Source organism: Chrysemys picta, chromosome 20 (genome assembly GCF_011386835.1).
Source record: "Chrysemys picta bellii isolate R12L10 chromosome 20, ASM1138683v2, whole genome shotgun sequence".
Lineage (NCBI taxonomy): Eukaryota > Metazoa > Chordata > Testudines > Emydidae > Chrysemys > Chrysemys picta.
This window is the reverse complement of record NC_088810.1, coordinates 3,609,117-3,628,556: the sequence shown is the minus strand read 5'-3', so window position 1 is coordinate 3,628,556 and position 19,440 is coordinate 3,609,117. Positions and strand designations below refer to the sequence as shown.

At 48.0% G+C, this 19,440-nt stretch overlaps 1 protein-coding gene and 1 pseudogene across 2 annotated transcripts; both read left to right on the top strand.

Moving 5' to 3' along the window:
- Window positions 1-5,931: 5,931 nt before the first annotated feature.
- LOC101949286 (probable G-protein coupled receptor 33) lies at window positions 5,932-10,309 on the top strand. Of its 2 annotated transcripts, XM_005312885.4 has the most exons (3): window positions 5,953-6,035; window positions 6,906-7,065; window positions 7,669-10,309. In XM_005312885.4, exon 3 carries the CDS (start codon window positions 7,675-7,677, stop codon window positions 8,722-8,724), a length of 1,050 nt encoding a protein of 349 aa, XP_005312942.2. In that variant the 5' UTR covers window positions 5,953-6,035; window positions 6,906-7,065; window positions 7,669-7,674; the 3' UTR covers window positions 8,725-10,309. The 2 variants fall into 2 exon arrangements, with proteins under 2 accessions (XP_065430375.1, XP_005312942.2); XM_065574303.1 differs by lacking the exon at window positions 6,906-7,065 and having other exon boundaries at window positions 5,932-6,035.
- A 4,781-nt stretch (window positions 10,310-15,090) lies between these two features.
- Window positions 15,091-17,698, top strand: LOC122172390 (probable G-protein coupled receptor 33; annotated as a pseudogene).
- Window positions 17,699-19,440: the final 1,742 nt, after the last annotated feature.

The window sequence follows — 19,440 nt, the reverse complement described above, 5'->3', positions numbered from 1 at the left end:
GGGGTGTCCATGCAAATGAGATCAGCTTCCACAGATCACCACTAGATGTCAGGGAAGAGCTCATCCAGACTCTGCTTGCACTTCGAAAGTGGCACCAAGCTGCAGCGACTCTGCTGGAGCAAATGGCGGTCGTTTAATTGGGGACTCCATGAGATACAGCTGCTGTTAATATTTACAAATTGCACTGACACCCCCGTGCATGGGGCAACTGCCTTGAAAAATGGCACTCTGCCAAGTAGGCGGAGGTGGGGTTTGTAATGCAAATTTGGGGTCATTTGGTTTCTATGATACAGGCTCCCCCTCCCCCCTGCACGTGCTGATTGAAAATTTTCAGATGGTTATAATGTTCTCAGTGCAGACAGAGGGGAAATAGCAAATAGGCCAAATTTCAGGAAACAACAAGCCCGGACGGCCCCTGAGCTCAGCTACGCAACAGAACCAAGGGCCGGTGCGGCCATACTGCAAAAGTGAGTCTGCTTCTCAAGCTGTTCACACCTGGGTTTAATAGCAGTTCACACCTCTGCGAGGTACGTCTTCCACCGGAAATTAAGGGTGAGTAACACACACATTAAGCTGACCCGTGGGGGCCTAGAAACACAGCCACTGCTCTTTTGATCTAGAAAGGAAGATGTTTGTGTTCTCGTCTCTATTATCAACTTTGACCCGGTGTCTTCAGCCACAACGGGGCTGAATTGGGACCACTGATGGCATGCAAGTCCTGTGCCAATAACTGATTCTTCGGATCTCTGTTTATTCAAAAAAATTTGTGAGGGGGGCACATATTTGGAGATGACCCCACATTAATATTTTTGGCAAATGAAAAGTGGGGGAGGAATTGTTTCAGTACAAACAAAATGTTTTTTTTAGCTTAGATTTTACATATTTTAAATAAAATCGAAGCACATTTCAAGACAAAGCCATTTTGAAAAAGAAAATCAAAATGTTTCATTTGAAAATGTCAGATTTTTGGTGATCGAGCGAAACAATCTGGCAAATTTTATACTAATTTGTGAAATGTTTTGGTGTTACTAAGTTTGCTTTAACTGCTAGACATCACTGCCCTCCCAGAGCTGGGGATTGAAGCGAAGAGTCCTTGCTCCTCCCCCCTCCCCCCGCCGATAGACCCCACTCACCTCCCAGGGGCAGAAGAACCAGAGAACTCTGAAGTGAAGTCAACAGAGCTACACTGATTGACACTGGCTGAGGATCTCGCCAGTTCACTCCATGCCCTAGTGCCTTACAGGCTTCATATTCCAAAATAATTGGTGATTATTTGTTATGCTTCTATTTTTGGAGGGTTTCCCAGATGAACCGAGTGATGAGGCACGACTCATCACTGCGGTGCCTCCAGGGAATTAGCGCTGTGCCCTCCTCTGGTGATGACTTCCCTGCTGTGACCTCTGTTCCTGGACCCACGACACTCCCAGGACGATGGCATCCTCCTACAGTGACATTGCCCCCTGGCTGTGCTACACTCGATGTCCCCCCCACCTTCCAGAGGGACCTGTAGTCTACTGTCCAGCCACTGCCTTCGGTGGCAAACTGCAGTCCACGGTCTAGTCACCTCCTTCAGTGGCTCCAGCACCCTCTTTGCCCTTGTGTCAGTGCCTCAGTCTGCAGATCCCTACAGCCTGCCAGGAGCTGCCTTTAGCTCTCTGGGTCTCTGCCTGCCGCACTGCTCTGCCCAGGGGGCTTGCTGCCTTCCTCCTCCCAGGCAGACAGTCCTCCTCCCTTCTCCAGGGAGTGACTCCCACTGCTCTGTTCTGTAGCCTTCCATGTCCATGTGATTCCATGTAGTTTGGACTCAAAGCATAGAATGTTCTCAATTCCAGATATTCTGCCCTGAGGGGTCTTACTTGTAACAGGCTCTAGCTTCCATCGTTTTTTTTTTTAATAGAGTGTCTTGTAACCCAGGAGATTCTAGAACTAGTCACATATCTAGAATTCACACAATCCTACTGTTTTTTTCAAAATATAGGTGTTTGGAGCCCTTGAAGTACTAGGCCATTTCAGATCTGATTGGATTTCAAAACACTGTCACACCTAGAACTCAAGAGGTTTCAGAACTAGCCAAATATCTAGAACTCGTGTGGTACTACTGTGTGTGTGTGTGTAGATTGTCCTAAATATAAAAGGAAGGGTAACAACCTTTTTGTATGCAGTAACATAAAATCCCTCCTGACCAGAGGCACAGAATCACTTTACCTGTAAGAGGCTAAGAAGCTCAAATAACCCAGTTGGCACCTGATCAAAAGGACCAATAAGGAAAGAAGATACTTTCAAATCGAGGCAGGGCAGGGCAAGAGGTTTTTTTGTGTGCTCTCTTTGTTTGTTCCCTCTCTGGGCAGAGAGGGAGACCAAGCAGGTAAAACATCTCCTGAAAACATACCTGAAATGATACATTTAAAATTACAGAAACTATAAGTAAAGGCAAGGAAATGCATTAGATTATATTTTGTTTTAGCTTGTGAATTTTCCCTATGCTAAACGGGAGATTTATTCCTGCTTTTTGTAACTTTGAAGCTGAGCAAAGGTGGGAATCCTCTGTGTTTTAAATCTTTTTATTTATCCTGTAAAGTTACCTTCCATCCTGATTTTGCAGGTATGATTCTTTTACTTTTTTTGTAAACACAATTCTTCTTTTAAGAACCTGATTGATTTTCAGTGTCCTAAAAACCCAGGGATTTGGTCTGTGCCCACTTTGTAACCAATTGGTTAGTATATTATTCTCAAACCTCCCCAGAAAAGGGGTGAAGGGGTTTGGGGGAATATTTTGAGGAAACAGGTTCTCGAAGTGGCCCTTTTCCCTGGATTTTTGTCTAAATCACTTGGTGGTGGCAGCAATACCGTCCAAGGACCAGGAAAGGATTTGTGCCTTGGGGAAGTTTTAACCTAAGCTGATAGAAATAAGCTTAGGGCGTCTTTCCTGCTGGTCCCCACATCTGTATCCCAGAGTGGGGAGGGAACCCTGACATAGATAGATAGATATAAACCCAGTAGTACCACATGAGTTCTAGATATTTGAGTGGTTCTTTAACCGCTTGAGATCTACATCTGACAAGATTTTTAAAACCCAAACTGGTCCTATGTCCACTAGGACATCATACATGAGATTGGAAACTAAGATGTTCTGGACCACATTAGACCTATTGGGTTTTAAAATCTTGGCAGACCTAGAACCCAAAGGTTCAAAAACCAGTCAAACATCAGGAACTCATAGGATTCTATTGGCTTTTGAAACATACATGGGGTTTGAAAATATAATGTCTAAATCTAGGCCACATCAGTTCAGATGCTCTTATTTTAGGAGCAGGGTAGCCACCCTGCTACAGCCCCATACCCAGCTGTACTAGGTGCTCTATAAAGACAGAGGAAAAAGACAGTTCCTGCGCAAGAGAGCTTACTCTCTAAAGAGTTAGGGTCAATAGAGACCAGGACTCAGGAGGCCTTGGTCCTATTCCTGGCTCTGCCACTGGTGGACTGAGTGACCTTGGCCTCAGTTTCGCCATTTGTAAAAACTGGGAGACTGCTCCTGACTTCCTTGGCAAAGTTATTTGAGATCTACTGAGGAAAAGCACTCGAGAAGAGCTAGTTATTGCTATTTAATACACAGATTCTTCTATAATACACCACACCAAATGGATTTGAAACCATTTGGAAATCTAGAACCCCCATGAGATTTTTAGATCAAGCAAAGAAACTGGAACCTGTTGGATTCTATATGGTTTAAAAACACTATAGAATCTACTGGGGTCCTCACACCAGTCAGGAATCTAGAACTCATGGACCCTATTGAGTGTGAACACTTTGAGAGACTTAAAAGGAAGATTCCAGAGCCAACCAATGACACAGAACCCATGAGACTTAGGTTAGAATACATTGATTCTGGAGCCAGCTAGTGATCTGGGACCCTTAAACACCCATTGAGTTTCATAATGTTGAGAGACCTAGAACACATGGGAATCTGCATATAACAAGGCATCTGGAATACCTAGGACACTGCTCTGTTTATAAACATTGAGATATCTGAAACCCATCAGGTCTCAGAACCGTCAGGGATGAAGGAACAGGTGGGATGACAAGTTTCCAATGCTCTCTAACTCTAAGCACTTTCAGGCGCTCATGACCGACACCGGCACCACATTCTTGTAGAGCAGCAGGCCATGGTAGAGATGGTCGGGCAGGCAGCAGACGAAGAACGACACCACCGCATCACCATGACTTTGAAAGGCTGCCCGCTCCTCGCCAACCCCTTCTTCTTCATCTCCAGTCCCGTCTGACCCTGGTATCGCACGCTGGTGCTGAGTGGCAGCAGGAAGCCCAGCAGGAACTTCACCCTGAACAGCAGCAGATGGAGACGTCTCCTCCAGGCCTGCGTCTCGGCTCCATCCCCCTCTCCAGAGAAGGTGTAACTATTCGTGTGCATAACCCTGCCCCCTCAATCTCTAGGAGTTCCTGGAAACCCAGTTAGGGAGCGCTGAGGGCGAAGGAGACCAGCTACAGACCCATGACCAGCTTCCTGACCCGGGTTACAGTGCGGCGGTCCAGGCTGGAGAGGGTGAGGAGAAAGATGGCAAAGAACATGCCCAGGGAGAGGCAGGTGTTGAGGATCTCATACATGCCCATACTGAAGACCAGAGGAAGCCCAGGCAGGTGTAGACGGGAACTGAGTTATAAAGCAGGATGTGAGCAGGTAGGTGAGGACCAGATGAAAAGACAAGAGGGAGGTCATCATCATCCTCATATTCAGCCCCAAAACCCACAGGCAGAGCCCACAGCCACCCACCCCCATCAGGGGGTTCCAGACGCAGCTGCCAGTTGCTCCCATTGGCTGCCGGACTTGTGGGAAGGCGGAGCTACAGTGACGGGCCAGATTGGATGGGAAGGCAGAGGTGCCATGAGGGATCAGGCCTGTTGCGAAGGCAGAGGGGTCATGAGACCCTAAGGAGGAACAGGAAGAACACAAAGGGGATTGGAGGAGACAGAAAAGGGGAAGGGAAAGGGAAAGGGGAAGAGAGAGACAGATGTGTGCAGCCCGTGCCCTAGCAGTGAGAAACACAGCATTTAATTCTTCTCCCTGCACAAACCGATTAGGCTGCAGCCACACACAGGGTAGAACCAGAATCCTGGGTTCCAGCACCTGTACCCCCCACTCTAACCACTAGACCCCACTCCCCTCAGAATTCAACCTTGGTCTCGTGTACCATGTTATTGGGGGATGTTTCTCCAGTAGCGTTGGGTTCCCTTCGGGGGTCTCAGGGTCCCAGCACCAAGAATGGGGCCTGTGTAACGAACACTCTGGGGAGGGCTGGGTGTGACTGAGATTTTATCTAGAACAGGAAGGGGCAGCATTTCACATGAGTTGTCTCATGCAGGGATGTACCCTCAACATGTAGATAACACAGGACCCCTCACAGCTATTGACCTGCTCTAACCACTAGACCCCACCCCCCTTCCAGAGCTGGGAACAGAAGCCAGGATCCTTACTGCCAGTGTCCCCCACCCCCACTCTAAACCACTCGACTCCCCCAATCCTTGGCTGGGAATTGCATCATTTGTGACTCAGATTTTGTTGTGAGCTAACAGGGCTGGGTTATTTCTGGGTCACGGCAGCCAAGCAGTTGTGCAAAATACAGGCCCTTCCTCTTCATGGGGGCACGCCTCAATAGCTGAGCTCCTGGCCAAGCATCTAGTGCATTAGAGGGGGGGGGGCTGGGAACCAGGACTCCTGGGTTCTATGCCAGGCTCTGGGAGGAAGTGGGGGCCAGTTTTAAAGCAATGGTTGTTGCTTAGCTGGTTTCTTTGCTAAGACAGTGTCCAATCATCATTTCCGTTCATAGTTTGCAGCTTGTGGATCTCAGAGAGCAGGTGGGGGTGGAGCATGTAGAAGACACAGAGTTAAGGGGAGTGAACTCAACACACAGAGGAGGGCTCTGGGGTGCAGGGGACAGATACACGGATGCTTTGCTGGCCAAACGCATGCCATCTGAGGATCTCTCTGTGCCTGGTCTGTGTTTCCACCACCCGCTGCCCAGGTGAGTCGAGACAATGGGTACAGGGACCTGTGCTGGGTCTAAAGGGGAATTTCCTTGCTAAGGCCCCCTAGAAGGCACAGAAATTTGCTATTGTAAAGGCAAATCAGTGGGACTCCCTGCCCCTGGATATCAGTGGGGTTAGCCTATGCAACTCCCTGCCACTGAATAAGAGTGGGGTTAGCCTGGGAGACTCCCTGCCACTGAGTATCAGTGATGTTAGCCTCTGAGACTCCCTGCCACTGGGTATCAGTGGGGTTCCCATGGGCACTCAATAGACAGAGGTAGTAGGTGAGGTCTGTGACGTGGGTAAATTTCCCCCTTATTTCATGTCAGTCAGACGAGTTGCTCCCCATTTACAAAGCTTTCAGCGAGCAGTTCTCAACCTTTCCAGACTACTCCACCCCTTCAGTTGCGTACCCCTAAGTTTTCCCTCACTTAAAAACTACTTGCTTACAAAATCAGACATAAAAATACTAAAGTGTCACAGCTACACTATTACTGACTTTCTCATTTTCCCCATATAATTAGAAATGAATTGGAGTATGAATGTTGTACTGACATTTCAGTGTATAGCATATAGAGCAGTATTAGCAAGTAATTGCATGAAATTTTAGTTTCTACTGACTACGCTGGGGCTTTTTATGTAGCCTGTTGTAAAACTAGGCAAATATCTAGATGAGTTGATGTACCCCCTGGCAGACCTCTGGGTACCACCAGGGCACACATACCCCTGACTGAGAACTTCTGCTCTAAGCCACAAGACCCCACTTTCCTCCCACAACCCAGGAGTTCTGACCTCCACCGCACTCCCAGAGCTGGGGTGAGAAACCAGGAGTCCTGGCTCCCAGCCTGCCCTTCTTTAACCATTAGGCCAGTCTGCAGAGCACAGAGGACTCCATGCTAACAAGGCCGTGAGGGGCGCAGTCCCTGACGGAGGCAATAGCCCAGAGGACCCTGCTGCAGGACTGGCAGCACGGCTGTGGGACAGAGAAGCAGCTTGGTGGATCGAGGCTTCCTGTGTTAGAATAAGGTGAGAAGGACACTGCACACTCTCTCGAATCACAGAATAGCAGCAGTTCCTGTAACTAGCAGATGAGCACAAGAGATGGGGTGGGGGAGGGGTGGCTTTTTCCTCCTTGTAGCAGTAAGTTGCACTCACACCACTCCTGCATGCTAGGAGTCAACAGCACCGATCCTCACCTGACTGAGTAGGCCTGATCGACTGCCCTGGGGCCAGACTGGAGCTGGCCACCCTAGACAGGAAAGGCCCCATGGCCCATTCCCTGTTTCCCAGAAATAGCCAGTCATCCAGATCATAGCTATGTGGTATTCTCTGCACAGCTGTATATTTGACCTACTAGAGTGTCCCCTTTTCCACTCCTCCCATGTCTGCTATTCGCCTTGTCCTCCTCTATTGCTCACAGCTCTATCCCGTAGCAGTGAGTTCCACCGGCTATAGCCCAGTTTCTCAGAATATCCAGCCTGGATATTCTGGAAGACAATAGGGTGCCCAGCGAGGCCCTCTCCAGTGTTACCTTACTAATGCAAACTGGTATTTCTCCCTTCTCCTCTTCCACTCTCCCTTTGCGCCGCCACTGTCATCCCTTCCAACCCCTCTAATGTCTCTTCCCAGGGTACCATGGAACAAGATATCTCGGCACTCCCACCAACCACAGTGGCAAATTCCAGCAAGACCCTAGAGACCATGAAGACCCCGCACCTGGCCTCTGCTGTGTTGCTTTTCATCACCTTCCTGGTGGGTGTGGTGGGGAACGGGCTGTACGTGTGGGTGCTGGGGCTGAAGATGAGGAGGACAGTGACCACCCTCTGGTTCCTCCACCTGGTCTCCTGCTACCTCCTCTTCACCCTGCTGATCCCCTTCTTCGCTGTTTACGTCCTCCTGGATTTCCACTGGGTCTTTGGCCTGGCCATGTGCAAGCTTCTCAATGCCTTCATTTCCATGGGCATGTTCTCCTCCGTCTTCCTTCTCACACTCATCAGTCTGGACCGCTACACACTCACTCACCATCCCATTTGGTCCCGGAATCACCGCACCATGCCCCAGGCTAGGAAGCTGGTCAGGGGCGTATGGGTGGTCTCCTTCAGTCTCAGCACTCCCTACCTGGCTTTCCGGGAGACCCGCGTGGTGGACGGGGGCAGGATCGCCTGCATCAATAATTTCAACATCTCTGGAGACTGGAATGGAACCAAGACGGAGGACCTGGGCAGAACGGTCCACCTGGCCATCTTCGTGTTCCGGTTCCTGCTGGGCTTCCTGCTGCCTTTGTGCACCATCGTGGGATGCTATGTCCGCGTGGGGCTGAAGATGAAGGAGAAGAAGCTGGCGTGGGCTGGGAAGCCCTTCAAAGTCATGGTGGCCGCAGTGGTTTCATTCTTCCTCGGCTGGCTCCCCTACCACCTGTACCACGGCTTGAAGCTCTACAAGAAGGAGGTGCCAGAGTTGGTGACAGGTGCTCTCTTGGTCATTTACACCTTCACATCCTGCTTCAATGCCTCCTTCTCCCCGATCCTCTACCTCTTTGTGGGGGAGAAGTTCTGGCAGGTCTTTAGTATGTCTCTTCTCACTCTGATTAATGCGGCTTTTGTCGATGATCTCGGCAGCAGTGCCCCTGAGTCTTGTGGAAGACGGGGATCAGAAGTCAAGAACATAAAAGAAGACATGGTCTGAAGGTGCCCAGATTAGGGAGAGTTGAAAACTTGGCATCCCATTGTTCCTAAATTCCTGCTGTTTCTTAAACCTGATGTCCCTTGGTTCTAGATTCTTTGCTATCTCCAGAATCCCATACATTCTAGGTCTCTCAAATTTTTCAAAGTCAGTGGGTCATCAATGGCATCAGATTGCTAGCCAGCTCCAGAATCTTGTTGGTTTTAGGTCTCTCAATGTTTTCTAACCTAATTGACTCTCTTGGATTCTGCATCTCTAGCTGGCTCTGGAATCTCATTTATAGTAAGCCATTCAATATGTTCAAACTCAAAGTCTATCGAGTCTAGATCCCTGACTGGATCTAGGACATCACTGGATTCTAGAGTGTTTTCAAACCACATAAAATCCGACAGTTTCCAGATTGTTTGCTAAAACATTCATTTTCGTTCTAGATTTCCAAATATTTTTTATTCCATTAGATGTAGTATATTATAGAAGAGTCTGTGTATTACTATAGTGATCTCTAGCTCTTCTCTAGTGCTTGTCATCAGTAGATCTCAAAGAACTTTAGTAAGAAGGTCAGTAGCAGTCTTCCAGTTTTTACAAATGGGGAAAATGAAGCACATAGTCGGGAAGTGACTTGGCCAAGGTCACTGAGCAGGCCAGTGGCAGAACTGGAACAAGCACAGGTCTCCTATATCCCAGCTGAGGTTTCTTTCAATTTCATATCCTTACACACTGAGCTCTCTGGGACTGGGCCTGTTTTTTCGCTATGTGTTTGTAGAATGCCTAGCACAGCAGGTTCCTGGGCAAGGATTGGGGATCCCAGCACTGCCGAAATAAAAATTAATAATAATGATTCCCAGGTTTTCCTTGAACTACATCATTTATGTAAGGTTTGCGTGGCAGCTTTGACATAATTTACAAACACCGTGTGACCCAATCACTGGGATATTTAGTGTGGGGAGACTCTGGCTTAATTTCAGAGTGGCTGGTAAGGAAAACAAGCCGGTAGAATAAAGAGCTGTTCCAGAGAAACCACCTGCCCATGAACATTTCAGGGTGGTGAAGAGGTAATGTCTAAGCTAAGAATAGTGATGTTGTATGGAATATGGGTGATCATTCATAATATTATGGATATAAAATTGCAATGAAACATACCAGATATGCCATGTAAGGTATCAGTGGAAAAGTTATCATTTGATAAATATGATAATGTTGTTTATGTGTATGCATCCTCTTTGTATCATGAGTTATAAATATATGTGTTATATTGATATCTCAAACCTGTGCTGTGATACCCCCAGACAGATTACATCAGCACTATCCAGGCTGTTGGATGGCCCATCAAGAATTGTCTGACAGCATTGTATTTTGGATAAGATCCAAACCCCCTTTGAGGATCAGAAGAACATTTTGTATAGTGAATGGAATTTTAAGTAACTTCTCACTTTACTGGACCTATTTGCTGACTGGGAGACTAAGATTGGAATGCAATAAAGGTGGCTGTGGGATTTCTTTCTTTCTTTCTTTCTTTTTGGCTTCTTGATAACCAGTATGGCGGATCTGGAGCACGGCTTGTGACTGGTGGGTGAATCTAACTACAGTGTTAATCACCAGTTTGGGGAGAATCTGCTCTCCTTTTTGCAGCCCACCCTAGGCTTTTTCAATGTGGGCTGCCCTATGCACCTCTGGTCACAGGTCACAGTAACTGTGAAGATCTCACCTGCCAGTTCCAACTAAGTTACAAAACCTTGGCCAAGGCTGGGGGCCAGCTGATCCAAAAGATGATAAAGAGTTAAAAAGATCCTCCCTGGTCAATTCTCCATCACTGAAATTTTTAAATCAGGACTGGATGGTATTTCTAACAGGTCTGCTCTAGTTCAACTAGGGATTAATTCAGGGACATTCTGCAGCAGGTCAGACTAGGGGACCACCATGCTGCTTCTGGCCTTGGAATCTCTGATTCTATCCAGAGGTCAGGCAGATACTGTTGGGGTGCTGTACCAGTTATCACCTGGACCCACTGGGGTATCTGAGGAAGCCAGGCCTGTGTGGTCCACTGCCCATGGGTGGAGTGCTGTAGGTAAGTTAGACATGCATGTAGCCCCTCTGTTTTAAAAATCTTTTCCCATTGCTACTGTTCAGATGAAACAAGACTGCCAAACCTGACAGATACCACCTCTCGCTGATTCCAAATTCAATAGGATCTCATGGATTCCAGGAATCCTGTCCAGTTCTTAACCTCTTGGGTCCCAGGTCTGTCAGTGTTTTGAATGCGCTCTGATCTGACATAGGCTAGATTTAGACATCATGTTTTCCAAGCCACTTTAAGTTTCAAAAGCCAATTGGATCCTATGCATTCTAGATATTTGGCTGGTTTTGAACCTCTTGGGTTCCAGGTCTGCCAAGATTTTGAAACCCAAAGAGATCCTATGTGGTCTTGAGCATCCTAGTTTCCAACCTCATATATGACATCCTAGACTACATAGGACCAGTTTGGGTTTTAAATTCTTTGTCAGACCAAGAACCCACGTGTTGCAAGAATCGCTCAAATGTCTAAAACTCCTGGGGTGGTATTGTGTTTTTAAATGTGTATGTGTGTGTGTGTGTGTGTATAAATATACTCATATACATAAATGTGTGTGTATATATATATATATATATATATACACACAAACAATAGTACCACATTAATTCTAGATATTAGCCTAGTTCTTAAACCTCTTGAGTTCTAGGTATGACAATGTTTTGAAACCCAATCAGATCTGACATGGTCTAGTACCTGAAGGGTTCCAAGCACATGGAATCATGTACTGACTTGAGACACTTTCCAACAGGCCTGATGTTCACAAAGATTTCAGCTCCTTCTTTTGGAAATTCAGGACTCTTTAATGGTGTTCATTTGGGAACCCCCCCAAATAGAAGCATAACAAATAATCACCAATTATTTTGGAATATTATGTCTGTAAGGCAGTAGGGCATGGAGTGAACAGGCCAAATCCTCAGCCAGTGTAAATCAGTGTAGCTCTGTTGACTTCACTTCAGAGTTCTTGGGCTCTTCTCCTGCAGCTGGGAGACGAGTGCGGTCTAGCAGGTTAGTGTGGTGGGGCAAGGAGCCAGGACTCCTGGGTTCAAACCCCAGCTCTGTGAGGAAATGGTGTTTAGCGGTTACAGAAGACTTAATGACACCAAAACATTTAATGAATTAATGCCAAATTTGCCAAATTCTTTCCCTGAACCACCAAAAAGCTGACAATTTCAATATAAAATATTTTGATTTTCTTATTCAAAACAGCTTTGCTTGAAATTCTTTATTTTTTTTTAATTAATTTCAAGTATGGAAAAACCAAGCTCAGAAAAAAAAAAACATTTTGTTCGGACTAAAACAATCTCCACCCCCTCACACACACCTTTTCGTTAGCTAATAATAATAATAATTTGGGGTCATATCAAATGAGTTGTGTCCTCCCCCCCCCCCCCGCCACCTCGGTTGTTCAGAAAAAACAGAGACCAAGAGAATCGGTTACTGGCACAAGACTTACATGCCATGTGTGGTCCCAATTCCACCCCCTTGTGGCTGAAGACACTAGATCAAAGGTGATAACAGGGACGAGAACTCAAACATCTCCATGCTTTATTCAAAACAGCAGTGGCTGTGTCTCTAAGCCCCCACATGTCAGTTCAACGTGGGTGTTGCTCACACTCAATTTCCGGTGGAAGCCGTACCCACAGAAGTGTGAACTGCTATTTAGCACAGGTGCGAACAGCTTGAGAAGCGGACTCACTTTTGCAGTACGACTGCACCGGCCCTCGGTCCCGTTGCGTAGCTGAGCTCAAGGGCCGTCCAGGCTCGACGTTTCCCAAAGTTCGGCCTGTGACGTTGCAGTCTATATGATTTTATAAAAATATGCTAATAAGTTACTATAATGTAACTGGAATATGCTTTATGCAAAAGGTCTCTTGTAAGGTATCATTAAAAAGCTTATAATCTACTGAGTGTGATCATCCTATTTGTATCAATGTACCACTCTTGTATTTGAAACTAGAAATATGAAATATAACTTTGAGGGCCTATTGTAATTATGCAAACTGTGGGCCATTAATGGTGGTTTGGAATCCTGATAACTTCCATTAACCAGGACAATTTACTGCAGATGGCTCTGTTTACCTGTAAGTCTTCCTGTATATGTGTGTGTGCTGGCAAGTGGGTAATGAAGTCTTCCAGTGACATGTGATCATGTCACCTGAACTGGAATCCATCTTTAACCTGGTGTCTTTCCATTGAGAAGGAGGGGGTGGGAACCCAGAGAGGGACAAAGGATTCCCGCCTTATGCAAAAGATATATAAATGGGTGGAACAGAACAAAGGGGGGAGCCATCATGAGGAATCCCCTAGTTACCACCACGGAACAAGAGCTGTACCAAGGGAAAGAATTGTGCCCAGGCCTGGAAGGTGTCCAGTCTGAGGAAAAAACTTACTGAAGCATCTTTAAGGGTGAGATTATCTATATTCAGTTTGATTAGACATAGATCTGCATGTTTTATTTTATTTTACTTGGTAACGTACTTTGTTCTGTCTGTTACTACTTGGAACCACTTAAATCCTACTTTCTGTATTTAATAAAATCACTTTTTACTTATTAATTAACTCAGAGTATGTATTAATACCTGGGGGAGCAAACAACTGTGAATATCTCTCTATCAGTGTTATAGAGGGCGAACAATTCAGGAGTTTACACCGTATAAGCTTTATACAGGGTAAAACGGATTTATTTGGGTTTAGACCCCATTGGGAGTTGGGCATCTGAGACAAGAGCACTTCTGTTAGCTGCTTTCAGTTTAAGCCTACAGCTGTTAGGGGACGTGATTCAGACCTGGGTCTGAGTTTGCAGCAGGCTAGCGAGTCTGGCTCAAAATAGGAGGGCACTGAAGTCCTAAGCTGATGGGGCAAGAAAGCAGGGACAGAAGTAGTCTGGGCACATCAGGTGGCAGCTCCCAGGGGGGGTTCTGTGATCCAACCCATCACATGGCCTCTTTGCTATTTCCCCTCACTCTGCACCGAGACCATTATAACCATTTGAAAATGTTCAATTAGCGCGTGGCGGGGGGAGGGGCCTGTATCAAGGGAACCTCTGGACCAAATGACCCCAAATTTGCATCACAAACCCCACCCCCACCTTCATTGCTCAGTGCTGGTTTTCAAGGCAGTTGCCCCCTGCAGGGGGGCGTCAGAGCAGTGTGTGAATATTATCAGCAGCTCATCTTCAGGGGGCTGCATCTCATGAAGTCCCCGATCAAACGACTGCCCTTGGCTCCCGCAGACACCAGCGGAGCCCCTTGCGGCTTGGTGCCACTTTCCAAGTCGATGCGAGTCTGCAACAGGTTTTCAGAGCAGTGTGAAAAAATTAAGAACGGCTCCTTTTCATGTGGCTTTAACTGAGGGACCGAGACCACAAGCCTCTGAATTTGCCCCTCTCACTCTGCTCCCGGCCTTGCTCAGAGACGGCCAATTTCAAGCCAAGCCGAGCGGGCGCGTGGATTTCAGAGCACTTTGATTCATTGGTCTTGACAGGAAAAGGTTTCTCTGCAGGCTGGCTGCGGAGGGCCTTTAGCAGACCTGCTGTGGGAGGACTCGGTCTCCAAGGCAGTTCTGAGCTCAGCGTCTGCAGCACCTGGTTGCAAGCGGCCCTCTGAATCCAACAGCCCTTTCCTGTCTGCACACTCACGTCCAACCCCGGGTCATCAGCCCGGCCGCACCTCATGCCAGACACCACAGTCACATCTCTGGGGCAAGTGCCTATTTGAGAGCCCTGTCGGAGCTCTAGTCCCTTTGGACATGCTACTGCCTCCGAGGGGCAACGGATGGAGTTGATATTTGCCCAGAGGGTACCGCTGGACCCCCCCATTTCTGTGCATCCCTGGCCCACCATGCCCGACCAGCTTAAGAAGCCCAGCTGGGCAATAGAGGATTATCCAATGGTCTGTCGGGGCCTGTGCCTAGGGGCTCTGGTCAATTGGGGATCCCTGGAAAAATGGATACCCCATCCAGGAGGAATTCCCAGAGCCCTGGCAGAAGCACTGGGTGGGCAAGGCGGGGGAAACTCCTGCGCCCTAACACCATTCCCTGGCAGAAGCGCCGGGCAGGTTAGGGGAAGCCCCAGGTCCCGGACCCCCGCTGCAGCCCTGGGACTGGAGGGCTTTTGCTCCCTGCCAAAGCCTCAGCATTAGTGGTTAGAGCAGGAAGGGGTAAAACAGGACATCTGGGTTCTAGCCCCAGATGTGGGAGGGGAGTGGGGGCTAGTTTTAAAGCCATGGCTCTGTCTTAGGTGGTTTCTTTGCGAAGACAGTGTCCGAATGATCATTTCCATTCATGGTTTGCAGCTTCACCAGCTCAGAGAGCAGGTGGAGGCGGAGCGTGTAGAAGACACAGAGTTAACGGGAGTCACCGCAACACACAGGGCAGCACAGACGCACGGACACTTTGCTGGGCAAACACACACCATCCGAGTCTCTCTCTGCGCTGGGTCCTGCACTGCCCAGGTGAGTCGAGATGATGGGCCGAGGCCATTTGTTGGGGCTGATGGGGAATTTCCTTGCTAATCCTACCTAGAAGCCACAGACATTTTCTATTAACAAAATAAACCAATGGGATTCCCTGCCACTGGGTATTAATGGGGTTAACATGGGGACTCAATAGACAGAGGTAGTAGGTTGGATCTGTGACATGGGTGAATTTTTCCTCTCTTGTTTCATGCTAATCAGATGAGGTGTTCCCCATTTATGAAACTCTAAGCTACAGGACCCCATGTCCCTCCCACAGCCCAACCCCTGCAGCTCGAACCCACTAGATGTGACTCACCTGCCAGAGGAAGGAATAGAACCCAGGAGTCCTGGCTCCCAGTCTCCCATGCTGTGACCATTAGGCCAGTCTGTAGAGCACAGAGGACACCATGCTAACAAGGATGTGGGGGTGCTGGTTGGGGGAGGCGCAGTCTCTGAGAGAGACAGTAGCTGAGAGGTCCCTGGTGCAGAGCTGTAGCATTGCCGTGGGGTAGAGAAGCATCTCGGTGGAGTGAGGCTTCCTGTGTTACAATGAGGGTGAGAAGGACTCTGCACGCTCTCGAGTCAGTGTGTAGCAGCAGTTCCTGTGACAGGCAGATGAGCACAAGAGATGGGGTGGGGTGGCTTTTTCTACCTTATAGCAGTGACTTCCACTGGCCACAGCTCCCTCATGCTAGAAGTCAATAGCACCAATCCCCACATCCCTGAGCTAGCCAATCCCTGCTCTGGAGACAGATTGGAGCTGGCATCTGCTGGGGGGAAAGGCCTCATGTCCCATTCCCCACCCTTCTGAGCCAGCCCATCATTCAGATCATAGCAATGTGGTATTCTCAGCAGAGCTGTGTATTTGACCTACCAGACTGTCCCCTTCCCCACTGCTCTCATGTCTGCTATCCCTCTCTTCATCCTCTGCTGCCTATACTCTATCCTGTAGCAGTGAGTTGTGGCCCAGTTGCTGAGAATACCCCGCCTGGAGATTCTGAAAGACCAAAGGGTGCCCAGCTAGGTCCTGTCCAATAGTATGTTCCTAAACCCCTCTGCTATTTCTTTCTTCTTCCTCTTCCACTTTCCCTTTTCCCCTCCTCCATCATCCCTTCCAAACCCTCTTCTGTCTCTCCCCAGGGCACCATGGACCAAAGCAACACCACCCTCTCACCAACCATGGGGGCAAATTCCAGCCAGAACTCAGCAGTTGTGAGCACAGCTCACCTGGCCTCTGCAGTGTTGCTCTTCCCCACCTTCCTGGTTGGTGTGGTGGGGAACGGGCTGTACCTATGGGTGCTGGGGCTGAAGATGAGGAGGACAGTCACCACCCTCTGGTTCCTCCACATGGTCTCCTGTTCCCTCCTCTTCACCCTGCTGATCCCCTTCATCATCGTCTCCTTCCTCATGGGTCTACACTGGGTCTTCGGCATGGCCATGTGCAAGCTTTTCAACACCTGCATCTCTGTGGGCACGTTCTCTGCTGTCTTCCATCTCCCCCTCATCAGCCTGGATTGCTACACCCTCACTCACCATCCCATCTGGTCTCGGCATCAGCGCACCATTCCCCGAGCTTGGAAGCTGGTTGTGGGTGTGTGACTGGCCTCCTTTGGTCTCAGCGCTCCCTACCTGGCTTTCCGGGACACCCGTGTGGTGGACAAGGGCAGAATCATCTGCATCAATAATTATGCTCTCTCCAGAGACTGGAATGGAGCTGAGACGCAAGACCTGGGAAGACAGGTCCACATGGTTGTCTTCATGGTCCGTTTCCTGCTAGACTTCCTGCTGCCCTTCTGCACCATCATGGGATGCTTTTTCCACATAGGGCTGAAGATGAAGAAGCTGGCGTGGGCTGGGAAACCCTTCAAAGTCATTGTGACCACAGTGGTTTCCTTCTTCCTCAGCTGGCTGCCCTACCACCTCTACCATGGCTTGAAGCTCTACAAGAAGGAGGTGCAAGAGTTGGTGACGAGTGCCCTCTTGGTCATTTATACCTTCACATCCTGTTTCAATGCTTGCATCATCCCCATCCTCTATCTCTTCGTGGGGGAGAAGTTCTGGCAAGTCTTCAGGACATCCTTCTCACTCTTGTCAAAGCAGCTTTTGTCGATGATCTCGGCAACAGTGCCTCTGAGTATAGTGGAAGACATGGGTCAGAAGTCGAGAATACAAAACAGGTGATGGCCTGAAGGTCCCCAGACTTAGGGAGAGTTGAAAACTTGGCATCCCATTCATTTCTAGATTCCTGATGGTTCTAAATCCTAATGGATTCCAGGTATCTCACTGTTCATAAACCCTGCAGTGTCCCTGGATACTAGATTCCATGCTGTCTCCAGAATGCCATGCATTCAAAGTGACTCAATTTTTTTCAAACTCAGTGGGTCATCAATGGAACCAGATCAGTCGCCAGCTCCAGAATCATGTCTGTTTTAGATCACTCAATGTGTTCTCACCTAATTGACTCGCTTAGATTCTGCATAATTAGCTGGCTCTGGAATCTCATTTATTGTAGGCCTCTTAATGTGTTGAAAGTGAAAGTCTATGGGTTCTAGATTCCCAACTGGATCTAGGACATCACCAGATTCTAGAGTGTTTTCAAACCACATAGAATCCAACAGGTCCCAGATGGTTTGCTAGAAGTTTCATCGTGGTTCTAGATTTCTAAATGGTTTAAAATCCAATAGGTGTTTTATATTATAGAAGAGTCTGTATTACAATAGTGATATCTAGCTCTTCTCTAGTAGCTTTTCATCAGTAGATCTCAAAGAACTTGAGCAAGGTCATTAGCAGTCTTCCAGTTTTTACAAATGGGGAAACTGAGACACAGAGTGGGGAAGTGACCTGGCCAAGACCCAGTAGAAACTTTGGTCCATCCACTGGCACAACCGGGAACAAACTCATGTCTCCTCTGTCCCAGCCCAGGTCTTTATTTGTTGAATCTCCTTAGATTGTGAGCTCTCTGGGACAGGGACTGTCTTTTTGCTCTATGTTTGTACAGTGCCTAGCACAGTGGGGCTCTGGGTGAGGATTTGCACTCCCAGCGCTTCCGAAATAAAAAATAATAATGAATAATCATTCCTTGGTGTTGTGGGTATGCCATCGGGGGTATGCCAGTTACAGTTCTGCTGCCCTTGGTTCACACAACAAGGATAATAACCCTTTTTTAATCCTGCCCCGAAACCAAGGAGACTATGGATCCAACACCAGCCACAAGTGATCATTTGGGCAAGCAATCCCATCATCGTGAACACCTAGGCAGGATGGGTTTGTCCATGCAAACGAGTTAAGCTTCTGAAGTCTTTTTTCACAGTTCACCACTAGATGTCAGAGGAGAGCTCATCCACACTCTGCTTACACTTGGAAAGTGGCACCAAGCTGCAGGGGCTTTGCTGGAGTCTGCTGGAGGAAAGGGCAGTTGTTTGATTGGGGACTCCACAAGATGCAGCCCCCCGATGATGAGCTGCTGTTAATATTCACAAATTGCACTGACGCCCCCATGCATGGGGCAACTGCCTTGAAAAATGACATTCTGCAATGGAGGCAGGGGAGGGTTGTAATGTAAATTTAGGGCTATTTGGTTCCCGTGATACAGACTCCTCCTCTCACCCCTTGCACGTGCTGATTGAAAATTTTCAGATGGTTATAATGTTTTTGGTGCAGAGCGAGAGGAAAAAGCAAAGAGGCCGAATTTCAGGAAACATCGAGCCTGGACGACCCCTGAGCTCAGCTACACAATGGGACCAAGGGCCGGTGTGGCTGTACTGTTGAAGTGAGTCTACTCCTCAAGTTGTTCACACCTGTGTTTAATAGCAATTCACACCTCTGTGAGGTATGGCTTCCACCAGAAATTGAGGGTGAGTAACACACATGCTGAGCTGACACAAGGGGGCCTAGAGACACAGCCACTGCTCTTTTGATCTAGAAAGGGAGATGTTTCTGTTCTCGTCCCTATTATCACCTTTGACCTGGTGTCTTCAGCCACAATGGGGCTGAATTGGGACCACAGATGGCATGTAAGTCCTGTGTCTTTAACCGATTCTTTGTGTCTCTGGTTTTTCCGAAAAATGGGGGGTTGTGGGGGGGCTCTTATTTGGAGATGACCCCAAATGAATTTTTGTAGCAAATTTTTTAGCAAATGAAAAGGGGGGGGGGTTGTTTCAGTCCACACAAAATGTTTTTTTTGTTGTGAGCTTA

Bases quoted from the DNA above. Each gene is read 5' to 3' on its own strand.
- LOC101949286 (XM_065574303.1), top strand. From the start codon at position 7,675: ATGGAACAAGATATCTCGGCACTCCCACCAACCACAGTGGCAAATTCC.